This window comes from Lynx rufus, unplaced genomic scaffold (assembly GCF_022079265.1).
Source record: "Lynx rufus isolate CCGP_SWC_20201006 ecotype Redwood Valley unplaced genomic scaffold, mLynRuf1.p SCAF_4, whole genome shotgun sequence".
NCBI classification, from domain to species: Eukaryota; Metazoa; Chordata; class Mammalia; order Carnivora; family Felidae; genus Lynx; species Lynx rufus.
The window spans coordinates 169,074,368-169,096,764 of record NW_025814856.1 but is presented as its reverse complement, the minus strand read 5'-3'; the positions used below and the strand labels follow the sequence as shown (position 1 = coordinate 169,096,764).

The 22,397-nt window shown below is 57.0% G+C and overlaps 1 protein-coding gene across 5 annotated transcripts in view; it reads left to right on the top strand.

Moving 5' to 3' along the window:
* Positions 1–22,397, top strand: part of PTPRN2 (protein tyrosine phosphatase receptor type N2) — a 766,821-nt gene that overhangs the window by 678,906 nt on the left and 65,518 nt on the right. For all 5 annotated transcript variants that reach the window (XM_047094888.1, XM_047094886.1, XM_047094889.1 and 2 more), the window contains one exon: positions 4,445–4,639. In XM_047094888.1, coding sequence (XP_046950844.1) covers positions 4,445–4,639 — 195 coding nt within the window. The remainder of the gene's footprint in view (positions 1–4,444; positions 4,640–22,397) is intronic.

Sequence of the window (22,397 nt, the reverse complement as noted above, 5' to 3'; positions counted from 1 at the left end):
ATCTCCCGGTTCATGGGATCGAGCCCCGCATCAGGCTCCGTGCTGACAGCGCAGAGCCTGCTTGGGATTCTCGCTGTCCCTCTCTCTCTGCCTCTCCTCCACCCTTTCTCTCTCTCTCTCTCTCTCTCTCTCTCTCTCTCTCAAAAATAAAACTTGAAAAAATAAAAATATTATAAAATAAGGTAAGAGTAGAGTCTGGTCAGAATAAAGCATTTCTATTATTAATTTTCAAGCCATAAGCAACCTAAAGCACTAATTAGAAGGGCACACGGTGAGTCCCCCAGAGAGTTCTCCCGTGGGCAGAGAAGCCTCCCTGGGGGCATCCGGAGCTTCCTGGGACCGCCGTGGAGCTGACCTGGCAGCAGGGGGAGAGGGGGACACGGTTTGCACCTGTGGGGGCTCACAGTCGGGGTTCCGGAACAGCCTGGCCTGTGTCCCCTCCTGGTGGGCGTGTCCATCCGACCCAACGGTTCAAACAGACGGGCACCGCGGGGGGCGCCAGAGGCTGGGGCTCGCCCCTCGAAGCCCACGGACCACGTGCGGCACGCTGTCCCAAGGCCCTCGCCGGGTGTGTGCCCACCCTCTGTTACCGTGACGCACACGCGGCAGCCCCGTGACGGGGGGGAGGGGGGGTCAGGTCAGCATGCGGTGCTTTCCCGGGTCTCACGGTAGGAAGATGCGGCGGGAGAAGGTTAGCGGTTTGCCAAGGTCACAGGAGTGGCACAGGGAGCGTCGACCCCTGGCGGCTGCTTCCTTCCCAGGGCAGAGCTCGGACCCCAGCCCGGCAGAAGCCACCACGCAAACCCCGGGGATGCGTCTGCAACAGCCGGCCCCTGGGTGGGTCCCGTGAGAACCTCAGTCACGACGCCCGCGTCTCAGCAACGACGCGCTTGCGGGGCGGTGTGACGAGAGGTGAAGGAGAGGTGAAGGTGGCCGCAGGTGGACGGCGGCTTCCCTCGGGGCCTCGGCCTCTGACTGGCGTTTCTGCCCGCACAGACCGCCCAGCCTTGCACCGCTTTGCTTCCGAGGCAGAACGCCGGTGGCGGCAGGCACGTCGAAGGTTCGAGATGCGCGTACCTGCAGAACGCCGCTGGAGAGCTTCGGGCCAGGGCCATCTTTCCGATCTTTCCCCTCTGTCCTGCCGGGGGCTCTGTCCGCTTGGAAGCGTTAGCCCCTCCGGGCCCGCGCTTTCCCTCACAAGGCCCGGCGAAAGGTGCCGTCAGATCTGGAGCATCTCACCCGGGAGGCCCCTGCCCGGCGGCTCCCGTTCCCCAAAACACCCAACGGCTCTGGGCTGGACCATGGGCACGGGGAGGTCAGGGCCCGGCTGGTCGTACTCAACGGTCATTCCCGGCATCTAGGAACGGTACGTGTGGACCGCCAGATGCTGGATAAATACTGATAGCTAATAATGTGCCAGGCCGTGCTGAAGGCTGGTTCTGAGCATGAGACCTTGTTGAGTCCCCACAAGAACCATGAGGTTGGTTTCACAGGTGAGGAAACTGGGACACGGGGAGGCTAGGCGGTTTGCCTGAGGTCACACAGCCAGTGAGTGCTGAGGCGAGGACGGGAAGTAGGCATTGTCGCTCAGGTGCTGTGAACGGGGGAGCGATTTCTTGGAGCCCGAGGAGAAGAATCACGGGTCAACACACGTTACAGCCCGGGTCTCCATTCCTCTGGAGAAGCCGTTTCCTGGGCCCTGGATTCCAGGTGGAATCCCTCCCCAGACAGCGCCGAACACCCGGCTGTTTGCGTCCCAAGGGCGAACTCTCCTGGTGTCTGTCCCACCCTGGCTGGGGGCGCAAGGGGAGCACAGCTACCTGCGGCCGCCCGTCATCCCAGGTCAGGGTCAGACGGGCCCCCACGGAGTGGAGGCCTCAAGGCCCTCGGGTGTGCGGTGGCTTTAAACCCAAGAACCCACTTCCAACGTGACCCTCCCCTCCTCCCCTCCTCACCTCTCCCCTCCCGTCCCCTCCCCTCCCCTCCCACCAGAGGCGCATGGTCTTAGCGGCTGGCTCGGTTCATCATACAGAAACCGGACAGCGGTCAGTTCAAAATCAAAGTCCCATCTGAGCAGGTGGCCTGTGTCTTTACCTGTATCTACAGAATGTGATGGGAGCAGCCTGGGCCCCCGGCACTCCCCCGCCAACCCGGCAGTGGGCCCCCCAGGTGGTGCCCCCCCCAGGTCCAGCCAGAGCCGCTCCCTCGCTCTTGGGGTGACCACTGTCCAACCAAGGTGCCCGGAGGGTAGATGTGCACTGCCCTGGGACGCAGGCTGGGACCACCTCTTCTTGGAGCCTTCCCTCTGCCTGTGAGAATTGCGTTGTTTTCAAGAAAGACCTACAAGGAGCGCCGGCACTGAGTAGCGCTGCAGCGAGCTGGGCCCAGGTCGCAGCCCCCAGCGGCCCCCCGGAGCCTCCAGCCAGCCGCTGAGTCGCCTGCCAAGAGAGGAGGTCTCACCGGCGATCTGCTGCCTCTTCCGACTCCAAAATTCTGCGGTTTCTTTAGAAATATCTTTGAACTCGCTGGGCCCTTGGGACCGTTCGTTTCTGTGGCACTGACATCTGCACCACCTGCTGAGGAATGACCAAAGACTTTCTCCGGCGGCCACCGCACGGGCCTCTCACGGTCACAAGATGAGTACTTCCGTTTTTAAAGTAGAAACACTCGAGCCGGAGACCTCGCGTGATGTGCCCGCCCGCCCGAGATTGCGCGGTCTCCCTCGAGCAGAGAGAGAGAGTGGTCGTCCCCGATCCCCGCACAGCCCTGGGGGGTCACCTAGCTGCTGTGACGTTGGTCTCTTAGTGACCAAACCGCAGCCGTCGCGAACCTTCCTCCCCAGAGGCGCTCCTTCCTGGAGGAATGTTTGGCGCCCTCCTGGCCTGCGGTGGCGTGGCCTTGAGGTTCGGTCGGACGCACCGCTTATTCTTGCAGGTGAACTTCACCCACGGGAAAGAAGGGGTTACTGACACCATCTACCTTATTAAAATAACCCGTTGTGTCTGGGGCTTGTTTGTTTTCAAGATTGTGAGAAGATTTGGCTGGGCTTTTAAACAAACCACGTGTGGGCAGACGCGGGGGACGCACAGTGGCTCCCCTGCCGTCCTTCTGCCGTCCTCACGGTGGCCTCGTGCCTGACGTTACCCCCGCTCCTCGGGACCCCCACAGCGCTGCTCCCCGAGACCCACGGCTCTGGCGGGCAGAGGGCTCGTGCGGTGTGGCCCGTGGGGCTCCCCTCAGCGCACCTGTCCCAGCGGTGCGGCCACCCAGCTCCAGGCCCATGCGCCGTGCCTCCCCCGGGGAGCTGTGCCCGGAGAGGTCTCTTCTCTGCGGTGGCGGCGGCCTTCTGAAGCTCTCTAACACTGAGGGAGATGGCAGCCACGTGGAAGGTTCAGGAAAACGTGTGAGCGTTCTGTGGGCATCGGCCACTGCCCTGGTGCGTGGGGCTGGTAGGGACGCTGGGCACCAGCACCGGGAAGGGAGGAGCACGCGGGAGCCCTGCCGCTCCCCAGCGTCTTGTCCCGTGAATGCGTGTTTAATTCCCCTCTTGGGCTCAGATTCCCTTATAGACTTTCTCTCGATATCATTTTATTTTGATGGCTCAAATGACAGTGATATTTTCAGGGAGCAAAGGATGGAATTCGTGAGATCATGACGCCAGAGCCCTTGCACGGTTATTTTGCTAGTGAGAAGTGGGGGGTGTCCCGGCCGACTGTCCGATGACAGCCAGCAGCTAGCGAGCGACTCCACCAGGGGCCCCGTCTCTGAGCGCCGTGTCCGCCTTGCGTGGCGACGGCGAGGACCCTGCGGTGGCCAGACAGAAGCTCCGTTTGGCCGTTGTCCCGAGATTTTCCTTTAGATCTGGAAACTTTGTCTTTGGGGGTCTGGTCAAGGAAGCAAACCCTTTTCCATGAACCACGTACTTCCCTTTTCGTATGTGATTTCGTTTATTATCTCCTGTGGGGGCTCTTATCCGTTTGGGCGTCGTTTGGGGAAAAATGGGAAGAACCACACAGAGGCGGTTCCCCCCAACACCTGACCATGGCACCAAGCTGAGAGCACAGCGCACACCCTTCTCTGCCTCTGTGCCCCATCTTCTGAAGAGGAAAGAAAGATGCCTGGCTCAGCCTGCACGTGGCATGGTTCTGCGGGTGGTCCAGTGTCGCCGCGGGCTCTGTCCAGTGGCCCTTTTGCCTGAATCTGTGTGTGTATCTGTGTCTTGTGGGCATGTGTACCCACCTATATGTGTGTATCTGTCTGTGTACATGTCTGCGTATTGAGTATTTATGTGTCTGTGCGTGTGTGGCCGGGTGTGCGCATCCGTGTGTGTGATCTGTGTGTGCACGTGCATGGCTGCAGGGGAGAGCCCCACGTGCCCCTCGGCTCTCGGGCCGGGCAGGGCTCCGGGGGGAGGCCACACTAACCTGCCCTCACCGTCCCCCAGGAGCTGTGCCGGCAGCGCATGGCCACGCGCACGTCGGAGCGCCCGGAGGCCCCGCACACGACCCGCATCAACAGCGTCTCGTCCCAGTTCAGCGACGGGCCGATACCCAGCCCTTCCGCCCGGAGCAGCACGTCATCCTGGTCGGAGGAACCGGTGCAGCCCCACATGGACATCTCCACCGGCCACATGGTCCTGGTAAGGCCCGCCGTCCGTGCTGTCGGGAAGGGCTGTGCCCACGTCCGCCAGGAGGGGAGCGAGTGGGGGCGGGGAGGGCGGGGCTTACGACGCCCCTGCGTCCCATCCGTCACACACCCGGCCGCTTCAGAACCGTCAGCAACAAACCTGACCGTGTCGGGCAGCTGGCGAGACGGAGACGAAGACCCAGGATGTCCGGGCTCCTCTGACCCAGTCCTCCTCGTTTAAGGCAGGATGAGGATGTGCGGATGCCGGGGTCTTCCCAGTCTTCTGCCTAGACCGCGTGCCCCCCACACACCTAGTCGGGATTCCATCCTGGTTGTCTTGTTTTCAGTGGGTGCCTACTGTGTGCACTGCTGTCGTCCAGACCAGCGTCTGGCTTGGGTAGACAAATGTCCCTCCCCTCCTGCTTCTGATTAAAAGTGCCTGGGGGCAGAGGCGGGGGCTCAGAGCCCAGCTCTTTCGTAAGAAGAGACCCTGGAGACCCTGGAGACCCTGGAACGGAAGCCCCCACCGTGGGACCCTCCCTCCTGTGTGTCGGGGGACGAATCTGTCCCTGTCCTGTATCTTCCCAAACCGAGTGTCGTCCTCGAGGCCTGTGCGCGGAGAGGCTGTGTCTGAGTCTAAGAGAACTGTTCCTGATTCAGCCCCTCTTACGTAATGGCTTTCTTCTGAAGGTGGGCCACCGCCTCCTGTTTCCTGCTTGTAGAGCTGACGCGCTAAGCCGCTAGCCGTTGTTCTCCTCCCGGATTCGGATTCGGGCAATGAGCAGCAGAGCCCTGTGCGGCGGCCGACACACCCCCAGATCAGGGCAGTGGTTTTCATGGTCTGGTCTACGTCCCCAGTGTCAGCGTGGGACGGGCCCCGAAAGTTGTGTCGGCCGTCTTTAAACACTTGATTTTGCGGAAAGTTTTCTTGTCTGTTCATCGACAACATAGGCTGGTGAGACCCCCAGAAAGCCGGCAGCTTGGTCCGCTCCGGCTGCCACAACAAAATACCGCAAACTGGGGACCAGAACAACAGAAATGTGTCCCCCAGAATCCTGGGGGTTGGACGTCCAAGATCAAGGAACTGCAGTTGGGTAACTGGGGAGGTCCCTTCCCCTTCCTAACCAGAACCTTCTTCCACGACGACCCGCCTCCTGGGAGGGGCTCCGGTAGCCAGCCCGCCCCTCCCACATCCCCGCTCCTGGTTCCTGCCCAGCCTTTCCTCCCACGTCCCGACCCTCGGTGGAAACAAGGTCTGTGCTCAGTCCACCTGCTTGTGCATGGGGCTCTCAGCACCTGCTGCCTCATGCAGGAGTCCTGACTGTCCTTTGACCCGGCTTGACACGTGGGTTCAGGCCCTGTGTCGTCCTTCCTTCCGCCTTGACCCAGCTTGACACGTGGGTTCAGGCCCTGTGTCATCGTTCCTCCCCCCCACACACACACTTATCTTCATCCCAAGCACTTCCCCTGTGCAGAGCCCAGAGGCCTGGGGCCATTGGCATAAGTGAACCACTTAGCATTTTTACAAAACTTCTCACTCACTAAAAGCAGGTAAAATGATTCCTCTTTTAGGCGCTGAAACCATAGTCCGTTCCCGTAGGGAATGGGGAAGGCCACGGAGCACACTCTGGCTGGACCAGAGTCATGGCCAACAGTAACTGGTGCTCCCATTATTGGTTCACAAATGGCCCTCCCCCTCCCAAGCACAACCTGTAGAAACCTGCGTGTGTCAGAACCTCAGGAAGGCGCCGGAACGCCTGACCTTCTAACTCATTAAGCCTACAAGAAAGATAATCCTGCGGTGATCAGTCAACTCGACCCTCCGTAAGGAAACTTCAGTGTTTATCAGACAGCTACACGATGATCTTCCTGAACTACACGCGAAGGATTCAAAGACCATCAGACAAATTATGCAGGGTCCAGGCAAATCCCAGGCGCCAACCGTTCCGATATTCCGCCGCTCCCCGCACCTCAGGCAGTTGTGACATTCTGCCTTTACGGGTAGAATGGAATCCACAGCAGGGCTGTTTACGTTTGCACAAGGTGGGAGCAAGGAGCACCCCACAAGGTAAGAAGGGCCAGGTTCTCTGGAGAGCATACCCGTCACTACAACCTGCGGCCAGTGTGCAAAATCGGAACGTTTTCTTCAGCCAAGGATGGGACGCACGTTTGAAGGCATAAGTGCCGCGGGAAGTTAAGCCAAACGTCCATCCTCGCGTCAGAGCACCTTCAGGAGCAGCGGACCTGGGGGCGGGGCTCGCCGGGGGGCGGGGCCCACTGAGGGCGGGGCCCACGTGAGGGCGGGGCTCGCCCGGGAAGCGAGTCGGCCTAGGGTGAGGCTCGCCTGGGGGACGCAGGCTCAGCTGGGGAAGGAGTCCCCTCTTGGTCTCCTGGTCACTTTCTGCTGTAGCATCCAGGGCTGCCTGTGCAAGGCGCTGTGATCTCCTGCCTGGAAGCCATAGGAAGAGAACCCTAGAAATAAACACTCCACCCAACGAGCCGGTCTTTCTGCTCAGACCAGGGGCATCAGAACTGCCCTGCTGGGGCACCGAAGGGTCGGCTCAAGAAAGGGGTCCTGGGAGGCCGGTCTGTGGACCCCAGGCTTCGTGGCGCCGAGGGAGGCGGTGCTGGGTCTGGGTCCCACACGCTTGAGCCACGGCCGGCCGGGTGGCCAATCAGGGCGCGGTGATATTCGCGATATTCGCAGAAGGAAGGGGCCTCCGGGAGGAGGGAGACAGGAAGGGAGGAGACTGGCGGGCTTCTGAGTGTCTGCAGGGGACCAGGGCGGTGTGCCCTCAGGGCTACGTGCAGGGCTCTGAAAAACAAGTGACCTGGGAAGTCAGAGAACTACTGTAAACATCACTGTGTCTTGAACGTGTGAGGAGAGACAGGGGAGACGCTGTGAGGGAAGGCATTGCCTTTGAACTTAGCTGTTAAAAAGGACCCTTTCCATATCACATTTGCTCTCGGAAGCTGGAGCGTGGCTGCGCAGTAGGTGCCAAGAACAGGTCACTGTCCCCAGAGTCCCCAGGACACAGGTGCCTCCGTGAAGCAGGTGTAACAGAGGACGCACACACGCGAGAGTGTGCAAGGAGCGGCCGGGACGCGTCTACCCCAGCCTCAGTGCCCTTTTGTACAGGCTGGAAAGCTGGGGACTGGTACACAGGGAGCGGGGACACGGAGGGAAAGTTGGCTTGGTGCTGTCCCCATTACGACCGAAGGAATAGAAAACCGAATTCAGGAAAACGGTGCTGGATGGTCTACTTAAAAATACATCTCCGCCCACGTTGAAGGTGAATCTGCAGTGTGATTTCCTTCGCCCTCGGAGTACGAGGCAGGAATGGGCATCACTGAACACTCACACAGCAGCTGCTGCCCAGACCCCGTGGGGGGGGAGCCGACATCAGCCCCGTTTCCCAGGTGAGGGCGACGAGACCAAGCGCTGGGATGAGTGCACAAAAATGCACTGGGACTGCAGGCTTTCCGCCAGGGAGAAGGGGGGAGCAACCTGCTGTAGGTTTGGTGGCTGCAGAAGGGCGTGTGCACAGGGGAGGGGGGGAGGTGCGCAGGGGAGAGGGGACACGTGTGCGTAGGGGAGAGGGGAGATGTGTGCACAGGGGAGAGGGGACACGTGTGCACAGGAGAGAAGGGAGATGTGTGTGCAGGGGAGAAGGGACACGTGTGCACAGGGGAGAGGGGACACGTGTGCGCAGGGGAGAGGGGAGATGTGTGCACAGGGGAGAAAGGAGATGTGCTCAGGGGAGAGGAGAGATGTGTGCACAGGGGAGAGGGGAGATGTGTGCGCAGGGGAGAGGGGTGATGTGTGAGCAGAGGAGAGGGGTGATGTGTGTGCAGGGGAGAGGGGAGATGTGTGCACAGGGGAGGGGGGGAGGTGCGCAGGGGAGAGGGGGGAGGTGTGCAGGGGAGAGGGGGGAGGTGTGCAGGGGAGAGGGGAGATGTGTGCACAGGGGAGGGGGGAGGGGGGCAGGGGAGAGGGGAGATGTGTGCACGGGGGAGGGGGGGAGGTGCGCAGGGGAGAGGGGAGATGTGCACGCAGGGGAGAGGGGAGATGTGTGTGCAGGGGAGAGGGGAGATGTGTGCACGGGGGAGGGGGGAGGTGTGCAGGGGAGAGGGGGGAGGTGTGCAGGGGAGAGGGGGGAGGTGTGCAGGGGAGAGGGGAGATGTGTGCACAGGGGGAGGGGGGAGGTGGGCAGGGGAGAGGGGAGATGTGTGCACAGGGGAGGGGGGAGGTGCACAGGGGAGAGGGGAGATGTGTGCACAGGGGAGGGGGGAGGTGGGCAGGGGAGAGGGGAGATGTGTGCACGGGGGAGGGGGAGGTGCGCAGAGGAGAGGTTGGAAGTGCACAGGGGAGAGGGGAGATGTGTGCACGGGGGAGGGGAGAGGTGCACAGGGGAGAGGGGAGATGTGTGCACAGGGGAGGGGGGAGGTGGGCAGGGGAGAGGGGAGATGTGTGCACGGGGGAGGGGGAGGTGCGCAGAGGAGAGGTTGGAAGTGCACAGGGGAGAGGGGAGATGTGTGCACGGGGGAGGGGGGAGGTGGGCAGGGGAGAGGGGAGATGTGTGCACAGGGGAGGGGGGAGGTGGGCAGGGGAGAGGGGAGATGTGTGCACGGGGGAGGGGGGAGGTACGCAGAGGAGAGGTTGGAAGTGCACAGGGGAGAGGGGAGATGTGTGCACGGGGGAGGGGAGAGGTGCGCAGGGGAGAGGGGAGATGTGTGCACAGGGGAGGGGGGAGGTGGGCAGGGGAGAGGGGAGATGTGTGCACGGGGGGAGGGGGGAGGTACGCAGAGGAGAGGTTGGAAGTGCACAGGGGAGAGGGGAGATGTGTGCACGGGGGAGGGGAGAGGTGCGCAGGGGAGAGGGGAGATGTGTGCACAGGGGAGGGGGGAGGTGGGCAGGGGAGAGGGGAGATGTGTGCACGGGGGGAGGGGGAGGTGCGCAGAGGAGAGGTTGGAAGTGCACAGGGGAGAGGGGAGATGTGTGCACGGGGGAGGGGGGAGGTGGGCAGGGGAGAGGGGAGATGTGTGCACGGGGGAGGGGGGAGGTGTGCAGGGGAGAGGGGGGGAGGTGTGCAGGGGAGAGGGGAGATGTGTGTTCAGGGGAGAAGGAACATGTGTGCACAGGGGAGAGGGGAGATGTGCGCAGGGGAGAAGGGACACGTGCGCAGGGGAGAGGGGGGAGGTGGGTGCCCCCCGCATCTCCCGCCGCACCCAGCACTCCACCTGCACCGCCCCCTGTATGCCCGCATCCACTCCGGACTCCCCTCTGACCCGCTGCCTCCCACCAGCCAAGGGTGTCGCGAGTCCCCTGCCTACCCGGACACGCGCATGGGGAGCCGGCGGGATGGAGCAGGGCCTCGGGCACCTTCATCTGGAGAACCGGCACCCGCCGGTCTTCCTAAAAGGAACTGGTTCTGTGGCTCCTGGCGGCCCTCCTCCCGTGGCCCTGCCCTTGGAGCCCCGGGCCAGCACCTGCGGCTCGGTGGCCACTGTCCTCACGGTGACGGTGGCCGGCCCCTCCCCTGGAGCCACCACTCGTACAGTCCCGTAGTTCTCCGTGACTCGATGTCCAGCGGTTTCTCTGTTTCATCCTGCTGAGGGTAGCGGGCAGCTTTCGCACGCGAACGTTCCAAGCACACAGCCCGCGTGAAAGGAATCGTAGGCTCAATTTCTGCGAGACCCTGGGTCACCCGGGATGCCTCCCGCTTATCTCGAGAGACGTTGGCGGACTTCCTGCCAAAACGTCTGACCGATGGACCGTCCCACCAACCATGGCGCACACGGTGCCTGTGTCCCCGGACGCCCCCGGCCTTGGGCGCTGGCCGGCCTTCATCTTTCCCACCGCTGCATGGGAAGGCTGCTCAAAAGCGGCTTTAATTTCCACTTCTCCTTGTTGTGCGTGAGATACGGCAACCTTTCCTACGTCTGGGAGCTACGCGCCCTTCCTTCCAGAAGCGTCCCTGGAGGGCTGCCACCGCCCGCCGCGTAGACGTGCCGCACGTTTTCATGGTACGAACCACGGACGCCAGCGAGAGTTCACCGGACTCGACCTCGTGGTGACACCGCGTCACCCTCGTCCCTCCTCTGTGCGCCGATGAGGCCCTCCGAGAGAGAGGCACACCGATAACGCCCGATGTGGATACGTTTCAGGGAGAACAGAAGAGAACCGTCTGAAAAGTCACACTGAGCCACCGAGTGGGCAGGCTCGATGCCTCAGGACGGTGTTTCCCGTGCGTAAGAATCGCGGGCCAGTGCTGTGAGCCGGCCAGGGGGCGTCCTGTGTGGTGACATCAGTAAGAGGAGCCTGAAGGGGCACGAGGGCCCTGGCTGCCGTGGGGTCTTTGGGCCTCAAGGGACCTGGCCTGGGGTCAGCAACACACTGGTACCGGCACATAGTCCCCGAGGCTGGGAGTCGGAGATCACGGTGTGGGCGGGGCTGGCTGCCCCCCGGGGCCTCCGTCCCCACACGTGGACGTCGTCTTCTCCCGTGTCCTCACCCCCTCTTCTTATCAGGACACTAGTCACACCAGATCGGGGCCCTCCCGCCGACCTCGCTTCACCTTAATCGCCGCGTTAAGGCCTCGTTTCCAAATACGGCTGTGTCCTGAGTCAGGGGGCTGGGGCTTCTGCACAGGAATGTGGGGGGCGCAGTGAGCCCATGACAAGGCTGGTGCCTGAACTACCCCGTGTCCTGCAGCTTGAAGCAATGACAGGCCCCTGTCTCTCCCGTCGCGTCCTCCGTGCACCGTGGGGACTGAGCGAGTGGTAATACTGTCGCACCCCCACCCCCACCGGCCCCAGCACTGGCCCGGGACCTGAGGGAGAGACTCGCAAACCGTTCACGTCTCCACCGGCTTGCAGGCACGGCTCTGTTCCCCTGTCCGAGCCTCACCCTCCTGCCCGTCCCCGTCACTGTGAGAGGAGGCGGGTCCCCAACATGACAGTTCTTACATCAGGCCTGACCGGTTTCTACCCAAGAACTGGCCCTGGGGACAGGTGCTCGGCGTGGGAGGGGCAGGTCATGACCACCCACTCTGTGGAAGGGTCTCACAGGGTGGGGCATGACTCAGCCAGGTGTTCAGGGTGCTGGGCCCCCAGGGCCAAGTGCTCTGTGTCAGAGAGATCACCTGTGTCTCCTCCCGAGGTTCCCTCACTGCTGGAGTGGGGGGGACAGGGCTCCATGTCTGCATGGCTGAAACAGTGCTTGCCCCCCACCCCATGGCCAGCTCCTGAGGTGCCCAGAGGCTCCTTCGGCAGCTGGGACACTGGCCGCTCTCAGTAGCTTGGTTTTGACACAAGACAGGGACTGTCACTTCTGTTGTTCAGTCTTTATTGTGGGCAGTGGGTTATTTATTGTACTTTTGATGGGGGGGGTGTGATTTGCCTTGTTATTTTTAAAAATCTGCTTAGTGTTTAAAATGCTAGGATGATGCTAGAACGTTTTCGCAGCTTGTTAGGATTTCTTGTCATGAGTAAATTGGGTAAAACATCGTGAGTAAAGTCAGGTGTCCAATTATATTTGTTGAATTAAATAATCAAATGCTAAATTTGATAATTAGTAAGTCTGTGAGGCGAAGAAATTAAAACTGATACCCAAAGTAGGGTGTGGAACGTGTTTATTCATGTATACGTTCACGGGAAATATTTCCTGAATGTGCAGTGACCTCCTCGGTCTTCCCCCAGATCAACCTGGCGGGAAAAGCCACAAGAAGATATGTGTCCTTCTGGCCCCTTCGGTTGCCCGTAGACCTTCCAGGTGTGCAGACAGGGTCAGGGGAGTGGAAAGGCGGCAGGAGTCCTGCAGGCCCAGGATGGAGTAATAGGGTTGTTACGTACAAATCAGTGTGCAAAATTAACAATATATAAGAAGCAGTTTTTGAAATTGCGCGAAACCCGTGGTTCCACAAATAAGCCACACGTGGGCGAGCATTCACTGACTTTTGCCCACCTGTGTATCCTCGGCATCTAGCTCAGCTCTCACATACACCAGGCCGTGAATTAAATTGTCCGAATGCCCAAGTGAACCAGATGGTACATGTCTCGCCCCTGAGAAGTTTACCATCTATCTGAAGTGGAGAGGGGTTAATAGCTAGGAAACACTGGGCGTGGCCAAATGCCAAATCGTGCTCTTTCGCCAGAAGTCTTTTCATCCTTCATGAAGGTGTGGGGTGGCGGGGGAGACTGAGGAGGGGCGCTGGCCCCGAGGGGTTCTGGGCGCCGTCTTGGTCAAGGAGGGAGCAGCGCTCTGGGGTGGGCGGGAGACAGAGTGGGCAAGGGGACCCCTTGTCAGAGTCCCCGAGTCAGTGCCCAGGACCGGAGCCAACAGTGGGTGACAGAGGAGGCTAGCACACACACACGGGCCACACACCGCACGTGGGTTTGTGCTTGATCCTTATGCAACTGCTACCGTTTCTTGAACATGAAAAGCGATGGCCATGTATTCACTTCTTCTCTTCCTTGTGTCCGCTCGCCGGAAGGTGAGAGAACATGTGGGCCAGCGAGCCGGGGACCGACAGGGTCAAGACCAGTGTTCTCTGATGTGTTTGCCTGAAAATGATTTTAATTAGCTTTCACACTTGGATAATAGATTAGCCAACGGTCAAATTCTAGTTAACTTTTTCTCATTACTTTAAAAATGCTGTTTCCTTTGACACCACAGCTGTTGAGAAGGCTGTTTGCGACTGGCCCAATGGCCGTTCCTTTGGGGTTCACTCTACTTTCTTCCTGAACCCTACACCTTTGTTGTTCCAGGATCTCCCTGGGCCCTGTCTGGGTGCAGACCTATTTTATTCTTATTTTGCTCTGGCTTTACTGTGTGCTTACCTTGGACAGTCCCGATCTTACATCAGTTCTCAGAAATGACCAGCCATTCACAATTTACACGTGACCATCTGTGTTCTCTCCTCTGGTGGGAGCACATAGGGTGTCCCGTGGCCTCCCGTCTCTTCCACATTTCCTCTCGTTGTCCCTCCATCCTGCCCCCCAGGCGACTTCCTCAGGTCTGTTATCCGATTTGCAGTGTTTCTCTTCCACAGTGTCTAATTGACATGTGACCCATCCACTGCATTAATAATTACAAGGAGTATATTTTTCATTTGTACTTGTTCTATTTATTCTTTTTTGAATCTGTTCTTACACTGTCGATCCTCACTGCAATATCTTCAGTCATTATAAATGCATTATTTGATTGTTTCTTTTTTTTTGTAAATTTTGTTTAATGTTTATTTCTGAGACAGAGAGAGACAGAGCATGAGTGGGGGAGGGGCAGAAAGAGAAGGGGACACAGAATCCAAAGCAGGCTCCAGGCTCTGAGCTGTCAGCACAGAGCCCGACGCGGGGCCCAAACTCACAGACCACGAGATCATGACCCGAGCCGAAGCTGGACGCTCAACCAACTGAGCCACCCAGCTGCCCCTTGGTTGTTTTATCTAATGCCTCTATCATCCAGGTTCTTATGAATCTGATCGGGCTCTTTGATGTGTTTGCTGACTTGCTTATGAGGGTTTCTTGTCTGGTGGGTTCTGTAATTTCTATCTCTCATAATTTTGTATAGCCGCGCTGGGGGTGTTTAACTCGAGAGAGATTCTGAGGTCACTTGGCCAGACACTCTGGACTACCGTTAAACCAGGACCATCTTTTTATCAATTCCTTACCTGGAGATTTTCAGACCACCCACATACTGTAACTTCCAGCCTCAGTCCTAGATGAGGCCTGTGGTCCAAACGCCTTCCCATTCTGAATCCAGGTGGGAACAGATACGCTTCGTTGTGGCATGAGCAGGCCCTTCCCCTGGGAATGGGGTCTTCTGGGGTTCCTGGGGGCGGGGGGGCTCCCACATCCACCTCCTTCCCTCCTGCCCGGCAGGGTTTCCCCAAGACCCCAAACAGACAGAAAAACCCAAGACCCTGGGTTTTAGGTCCAGGAAATCGTCTGCCCTGCTCTCCCTCAAGGTCATGAGCTTCCCACTTGACCTGCTCTTCATTCTGGATGTCCGAGGGTTTCCCTTAACCTTGTGAAAGGCTGACTCTGCCGTCTATCCAACATTTCTGCACGTCTCGTAGGGGAGGCTCTTCGGGTCAGCTCACCCTTCATGTCTCTGGGGCCAGAGGACTTAATGCGGGTTAAACGAAGGGCACACAGAGTGAATGGTGCACTGCCATTTGACTTCACGTCACCTCGACAATCGCACCTGAGAACGAGCTTTATGTCCTGGTAATAAGGAAAGACATCTAAAGGTGGTTACCTGATGTCAAAAGAAGCCAGGCAGTGCCCTCACGCAGGCCGGTTCCCCCACTTTCCTGTCTGCTGGCAAAGGGGCGACCTCGCTCCAGAAACGCTTGCACGCCCGTCTGTGGGTGCGCGCTGCAGGGAGCCCCGGCCGGCGGGTGGGGCGGACAGCCCGGTGGACCCTGCTTGCTGACGGCTGGTGGCCGCGGAGGAGTCCCAGGTGGCACGCGTGTGGCGGCGGCGATGAAGGCAGCTGGTGGCAGGGGTGGCTCCGGGCTCCGTGGCTGTGCTGCGTGGGGACAGAGAGCAGGCGAGTGACAGCCGACAGCACACTCCCTTCCCCCGTCAGACCCCGAGAACCTGGGGGCGTATAAGGCAGGCAGTCCCCACACGATCGGCAGTTGAGCTGGAAAAAGATAAAAGTATGGTCGATAGTCTTATCTCTAGATTTTCACGCTAAAAGGGGAAGGTAATTTCTGGGAGATCGGCTCACTTCTCTTCTCTACTTGGAGCTCCTCCTTTCAGAGGCACCGAGAAAAGAATGCTTGCTAGCCAAGTGCTGGTCACGGAGGCTGAGGCCCGAGCCCCCGCTTCCGTCCACGTCCACAGGGTGGGGGAGCGCCGGGGACTCGGGCCTCATCCCCCCACGAGCGAAGGGAAGACAAGTGTTGTGTTTCCTGCCCCCCCTCCCCGTTTATTGCTCACGGCAGGTAGCCTGTTGCTTTAGGAAATTAAAAACCAAACGGCCCTGGTGTCCGTGAGCACTTCAGAATTTCTGCAGGTGTTTTCTCGTAAATGCTGAGAACCCAGCACCTCCCATCTGGATACGGAGAGAACGTTCCGTCTGCGAGGCTCTCTGGGGTGCCCTCCACTGACTCACTGGAATTCTTCATTCTCCCTCAGCACCCCATCAGACAGTCGTCAAGTCCTAAGGAGAACAAAGTGCTTCTTAGGGGAGGCCCACTGCTCCGGGGCGGGGCTGTCTGGGCTGCTGGGAGACAGGGTCCCTCCCTCTCCTCTCCCGGGGCCTCCCCTCTGCAGCCGCTCTTGTCCACTCCCAGCGAAAACGAAAACGGCCCCCTCGGGCACTCTCATGTCAGGTGGGGGAGGGTTAGCGGTGTTGGGTCTTGGAGGAGAGAGTCTGCTCCTGTGACCAGGACTTGGAATTGGCCATTTGGGTTGATCATCCATTTGGGGAGGGGGGGACGGCCACCCAGACACGTGCATCTGCTGGCACGCGGCAGGGAAAAACAGCTCTTCAGAAACCGCTTTGGAAGCACCTTGAGGAACCAGCCTGAGTCACGGAACGCCGGTGGAGACACAACCCACGAGCCACCCTGATTTCTCCACGACACCACGTCCGCCGGGTGTCACCCATCAGCTCCCCACAGTGCCAGAGGGGACAGTGGATGTTGCTGATTTGAGACAGCCTGTGTTCCTGCTGGAACTTGTGAACAGGAGGCCTTTTCAGGGTTTGGTTTTCTTAGGCCTGCATTTCCATGACTCGTTTTCCCTCTCGTAGCCCTGACTTTCCCATCAGCGCTTTGGAATCCAAGGTTGCTTTCCAGCCGAATTTTGTGCATTGATGGGATTCCTAAATAACTTACGGCTTGAAGTATTTTTCGTCTGTCAAAGGGACACGGTTGCGGCTGAAATCAAATTCTTATCTTCTCATTTAATAAAGACCGTGTATTGATTTATATGGATAGAAACTTGTAAAACTATTTGCAAACACATTCTTTCCTCTGGTTCGGGTAATTTATGAGAAATAAATAGAGATGTAGCTTTATCAGACAGCTTCCTTTTCCAGTTACACTATTCGGATTTCTATTGCACATCAAAGGCTCAGGGACGTTAACTTGCTTTGTAGAAGGTAACGCCGGTTTCCTGCGCTAAACTGTAGTCAAACTTTGATTTTACAGATGGAATGATTTACTTATTGCCAAACACAGAGGCTTCAGGCCGGTGAGGCGAGAGCGAGGGGGCCCGTCGGGGGCTCTCGTTCCCGTGCGCGTCCTCCTGACTTTCCATCTTTCGGAAAGGCGATGTCCCGTTGATGAAAGTCAGACACCTTAGGAGTAAGTGCTTGCTTAGAAGACAGGTCTTTCAAGAGTTTCAAATGCCACGGGCAGACATTTTATTTAAACGTTTAGAAGGCGGAAATTAGTAGAAATAGGTTAAAATGGAATTGTGTTTTTCTTTAGACTTGTGTTAATTGAAGAAGCTGCAGACCAGCGGACCGATGTTTTAAATCGCCGCATCGTCAGTTGTGGGGCTGGGGGAGGGGGTTGTTGCTGTTACCGTCTGTAGACCAAAATTACAGAAAGAAGGGAAACACACAAAAGATATTTGGTAAAGGCAGGTGGTCTGGATGAATAATGTGCCTTTCATTAACATAGTTCCCTTATTAACTGTATAATTAATTGTACATAGCCCAGGGAAGCTGTGGAAATTGCATTTTGAGACGTATCAAAGCGGACTTACGCCTCAGACTTCCATGCAATTCACCATTAATGAAGCCAGAGATGGAACCCTCAAATCTATAATTATTACTTACTCTTTGAATGACAAGCAAAGGATTTTATCAGCAGAGTTTTAAATGAAAGGGGATTAGCAGCTAATGTTGAAATTGTTAATCTTCCGTATGAAAATAATTTTGAAGAAAATGTTTTAGTGGAAGGAGAGGTCTGAGGAAAGCATTTGCCATTAAAATCGCCATTTTCTGCTATTCCGTATGAATTTGTCCCCGTTGACAGCAGGGTGCAAATATTTTTGAAAGCGAATGAATATTTTATAGGATCCAGAGGTGCTCATGCATTCCAGGAATGGATTACGCAATATTCCCAAATATCCCGGCAGAGGTGAGGGAGTCCGAAAGCCAGCCAGAGAAAAGAGCCAATGCTGGAAAAATTAAAGTCTAGGAGCATATTCTAAAAGAAATGGAAATTTGTTTAGTAGTGTAGAGCTGTGCCTTCCCCCCCTTCTGGGTGCCCCCTTGATTTAAGATCACGAACAGTAAATATTGTTAGAGAAAACTGTTAAATGAAGCACTGGTGCCCGTTTGTCCCAAAAGATCTCATTGGAGACGCTGCGTGGCTGCAACACCGTAAATACGCGGGTCCCCCCCCACCCCCCCACCCCCTCCCCCCCCCGCGCGGGGCTCTGAGCTAGAGACCGTGGAGCTGTCGCACATTCTCAAGACAGGATTCATATGACAAATATTTATTGACCACCAAGGCTGTGCCAGGCTCCACGCCAGACAGTGGAGAGACTGTAAGGGGTAAAAATAATTGGCCTATTGGGAGTTCCTAAAATGTATCTTACATTTATTTCGTTGTCCTGATTTTTCCCGCTGACTTGATGGCGGGACTAAAACACTAAGTTTATAGCGCCATCTGGTTAGAACTCATGTCGCTATGAACAGGAGAAAGCCAACGTTCAGGCTTCTAGACGCTCTGGAAGGTTGGTGTGGGAGGGACGGTCCCTCCTAGGGCCTGCGGCAAATCCCACATATGTTCTGGGCTGAAGGTCGTTCTAGAGCCCTGCGCTGGCTGGTGGACAGGCGGGACTCGGGCTCTGTTGTGTTTCTTTGGAAGTTCCGAGCTGCCCCCCTCCGCCCCGTGCGGTACAGACGTGTTCTCTTAAAAATTCTTGTTTGCTCAAACCTGATGTCTTCTTGCTTTCATTCTTTGAAATATAAAAAAATGTATTTTAATGCACCGGTCCTATCGCTCCGCTCCAGATTGTGAATGTCTCATAGAATTTTTTGTGGCATCTGGGAACCAGCTCATGATTGTAGCAGTAATTTAATAGCTGGAGCCCGGGTGGTCTGAAGGAGGCAGCACGGTATTTCCAACCTACCAGGGCATAATTTGCTCACTAGGGTGACGGCTGGTGATCACGGGCTCCTAACATAGCTGCGCTCGTGTTCGTGGGTGCGCACACACTCGAATGCCTTTGTCTGCGTTTTAGAATGGCCTCATTTGCATATACATATATCGAAGGGTTCCAGGTTAGTTTAGTTGTTCGGTTGATTTTACATTTTAAATTTTGGGTGAAGCTATTGGCCGTTAATTTTCCGTGGTGCTTTGGGCAGACTTCAGTGAGATTTTGTGCTGCAAAGACGAAAACCAAGCAGTGCTATCAAATATCTGAACATTTTGTCCACGCAGCCAGAGCGCAAAGGTTGTTGGAAATATCAGGAATGTTGATGGACTTTTTCGGATTTTACCCAGACTTTTGACTTTGGGTAAAGTAAGGCTATGACCTCGTTTCTCAGACCAACGCAGCGGGACCTTTCTCCGCTGTGGTCGTATGACAAAGGGCTGAACGAATTCCAGAATATTTTACAAAGTGAAGGGTTGCAGAAATGTAGGAGTACGAGGACGAACAGGTTGGATGGTCAGATGAGCAGACTAAAATCCTCTCATTTGCTCTGTTAGTGAATCTCGGCAGCTCCGCCTCCAGAATACAGGACGCGTCTGCCCGTTTCTCTGTGCCCTCTGCCGCCGCTGTTGTCCCCGAACGTCAGCCCCTGTAATCTCCAGTGCAGATGGCCCATCTTGTGCACTCGGTCCCCGACTGTAGTGAGAGCGACGTTTTAAATCCATCTTTACCATCACGCACCTCCTTTGCCTAAAACGCGCCGGTGGCTTCCCACGGCTCTTACCGCAGACCTCAGGCTCGCCCACGGCCACCTGGCGCCCTCGGGATCCAGCCCCGGGCACCACCCCACCTCACTCCCTTTGCTCTGGCCGCCCTGGGCTTCTCTCTGTCCCTGGACCATGCCGGACCCCTTCCCACCCTGGGCCCTCACCCTGGTGTTCTGTCTCCCCGTGTCATCCCTCGATTTTTGTATGATGAGCCCTTCCCAGCTTGCGGGATGCACTTGGGAACCAGTTTTTCAGAGGGGCCTCCCTTCCGGGGGGTCTGGACCCCTGCCTCCCGCCTCTCAGCACTTTTCATGTCTGTGTTCTTTTTTTTTCCCTAAAGTATTTGAATGTTTACATGCTGCAGGCACATTCTAGGTGCTTTACAACTGCTACTCCTCATTGATCCATGAAGTATGTGTCCTGTGTTCTTACTGCTTTCCACTTATCTGAAGTTTCCTTTCTAGTGATGTTTGTTTATTTGGATGTGGCCCGTTCTCCAGCAGAAGAAACCAGCCCCGTGAGGACAGACTCTTTGCTGGGTCAGAGCACACAAATGCCCCGGCTGGTCCGATATGCTGGTAACAACGTCAGTGATGAGTGAATACATAGCTGCACGGCCAACACAGGGGCAGGGCTCTGAAGTAGGCGAGCAGGTGTGGCCTCCCTCCCCCACGATTAGAGGAGAAATCCAGCTTTCACTCATGACCTCTCTGCCCTAAATTTAAACACTAACGGCTGTACACGTATAGAAAAGATGCTGTAATTCTCTCAATTATTTTCCATCGCTTGTAAGTTTTCATCTTTGTGCCTTAACCTGTGCTCACATAACCTTGATTTTTAAGATGTTAAATAAGGCGATGAGATTCATAAAACGGTTTACTTAAGCTCACCGAGCTGCCTGAAGAATGACCGCCTGAAACGCAGAGCCACCGCACGCGGCTCCCGTCTTTGTCCCCCCGCAAAGACCGCGTCTGGGGCCCCACGCGCACACCCGAGCACCAGGTCGGGCTAGACGACGCCCCGCAGAAAACAAACCGCCTCCCCTCCTCCTGTTTAGTCAGAGGTAAGGAGGACAGGACTGCTTACTTCTCCCAGTTGATGAATTAGAACCTTTCCGGGACAGAATGTGTTCATCATCAACACTTTCCATCCAAGTTTTCGTCGTAAGTCTTCATAAAATTGTGACTTTCTTCTTCTGCAAATCTGTCAGGTCAAGGTTAGCGGAAGCCACAGACTTATTTGACGAGCCTGTGTCTCCAGCGCCCGCACAGGTGTCTCAGCGTGCCCCCGTCTCCGTCCAGCACCCGCTAAAGATGACCCTGCGGCCGGGTTAATTATTTCCCGATTCCGGGAAACGCCCTGCAGGCTTCCGTCCCTGTTCAAGACCTCTCTTTCGTCCGTATGGTTTCTTGCGATTCTGGACTTTGTGCTAGATGCAGAATACCAAGACCAAAACCGTGGTAAAATTATAGTGAAGCCCCCCATTGGTTAAGTGCTACGTCATCAAGACTTGTGTTTGTGTCCCCTCGCCGGTCCCTGCGCCTTGCTGTCCCTCTGCCCCTCCAGAAGCACGTCGGTCGGGGTGGAGGCGGCTTCCCGGAAGTTCTTGGAAAAACATGATGTTTTCTTTAGAGCTTTTGTTTGTCTTTCTAGTTCTTGCATTTTTGTGTTTTATTTTTCGATTACGAAAAGGGTTTTAAATGACACAGGGAATTCCGTGTCACAGCCTCAAAACCAGCACGCTTGCTTTTCTGTCCCTTCCGGGCTGCATTCTGTCACCGTGTTGACTCCCCTCTGTGCCTGAACGGAGTGTAAGCTGGGGCTTCCTCTGATGAAGGCTCCATTTGGCAGCATTTGAGGGTTTCTCCACCACGTTAACAAGCACATTTCTAGCACCGCAGTCTGCCGGGTCGCGGGGGGCAGGGCATTTCTGGGTCACGTGCAGACAGCCCTGAGAAGTTTCCAGGGGCCCCTGGGCTGGTCCTCAGAGCTTTCGGGGGAAGACTTTGGGGGCAATAACGCTGGCTCACACTTGTGGGGAAACCGCTTCCGCTGCCCACGCAAAGCCCCTGCAGGCCGGGCTGCCCAGGGCGAGCGACGCGTGGAATGTTCCCTCCTCAAACGGATTTCCGTGGAGGCGATTTTTTAACTGTATAAAAAGGAGGGGAACCGCGTGGTCCTTCGTTCATTCCTCGTGCAGGCTTGTTCAGGCTTTTCACGCACACGCCCCAAACTGTGTTTGCTTTTCCCCAGGAAGCTGCACACTGACAGCACAGGCTTTGAGCCCTTTCTGGGTCTGCAGGCGGGGCTGTTTTTAAGGACAACGTGCGTGTCTCCGCTGTGCGTTTAGAGGGGCACGGCACGAGCGTTAGCCTGCCGTGAGACCAGCCGTCCCAGAGCGGTCGCGTGGGCCGGGGGGGGGGGGGGTGCTGCCCCGGTGCGGGGCCGCACCGTGTGCTCCTGTTGTGTGCGTCTGCTGGCAGTGGGGATACAGCCATGGGGCTCGGGAGTCCGGCTCCCAGCACCTCTTGTCTACGCTGAGAAATGACAAAACTGTCCTCGGATCGTTTAGCCAGATCTGTCCTGGGAGCTGTAACTATTCCGGATTTCTGATTTTGAACTTCGAATATCTTAACATGCCCGCTGCACGGTAAATTACGTGCAAGCGTGTCGGGCGCGGCGCTCTGCAGAGACAGGTGCACAGCCCCTCCTGATGAAGCCGTGGCCGTGGCCGTGGCCACGCGAGCCGAGCGGCACCCCTGACCCCATCGAGCCTCTGCCTTCATTTTTCGTACTTGAATTCCAAGCATTCAACAGAAACATTCCCTCCACTGCATTAATGAGGTGTTTATTTTCAAAGAGAGAAACGGTCCC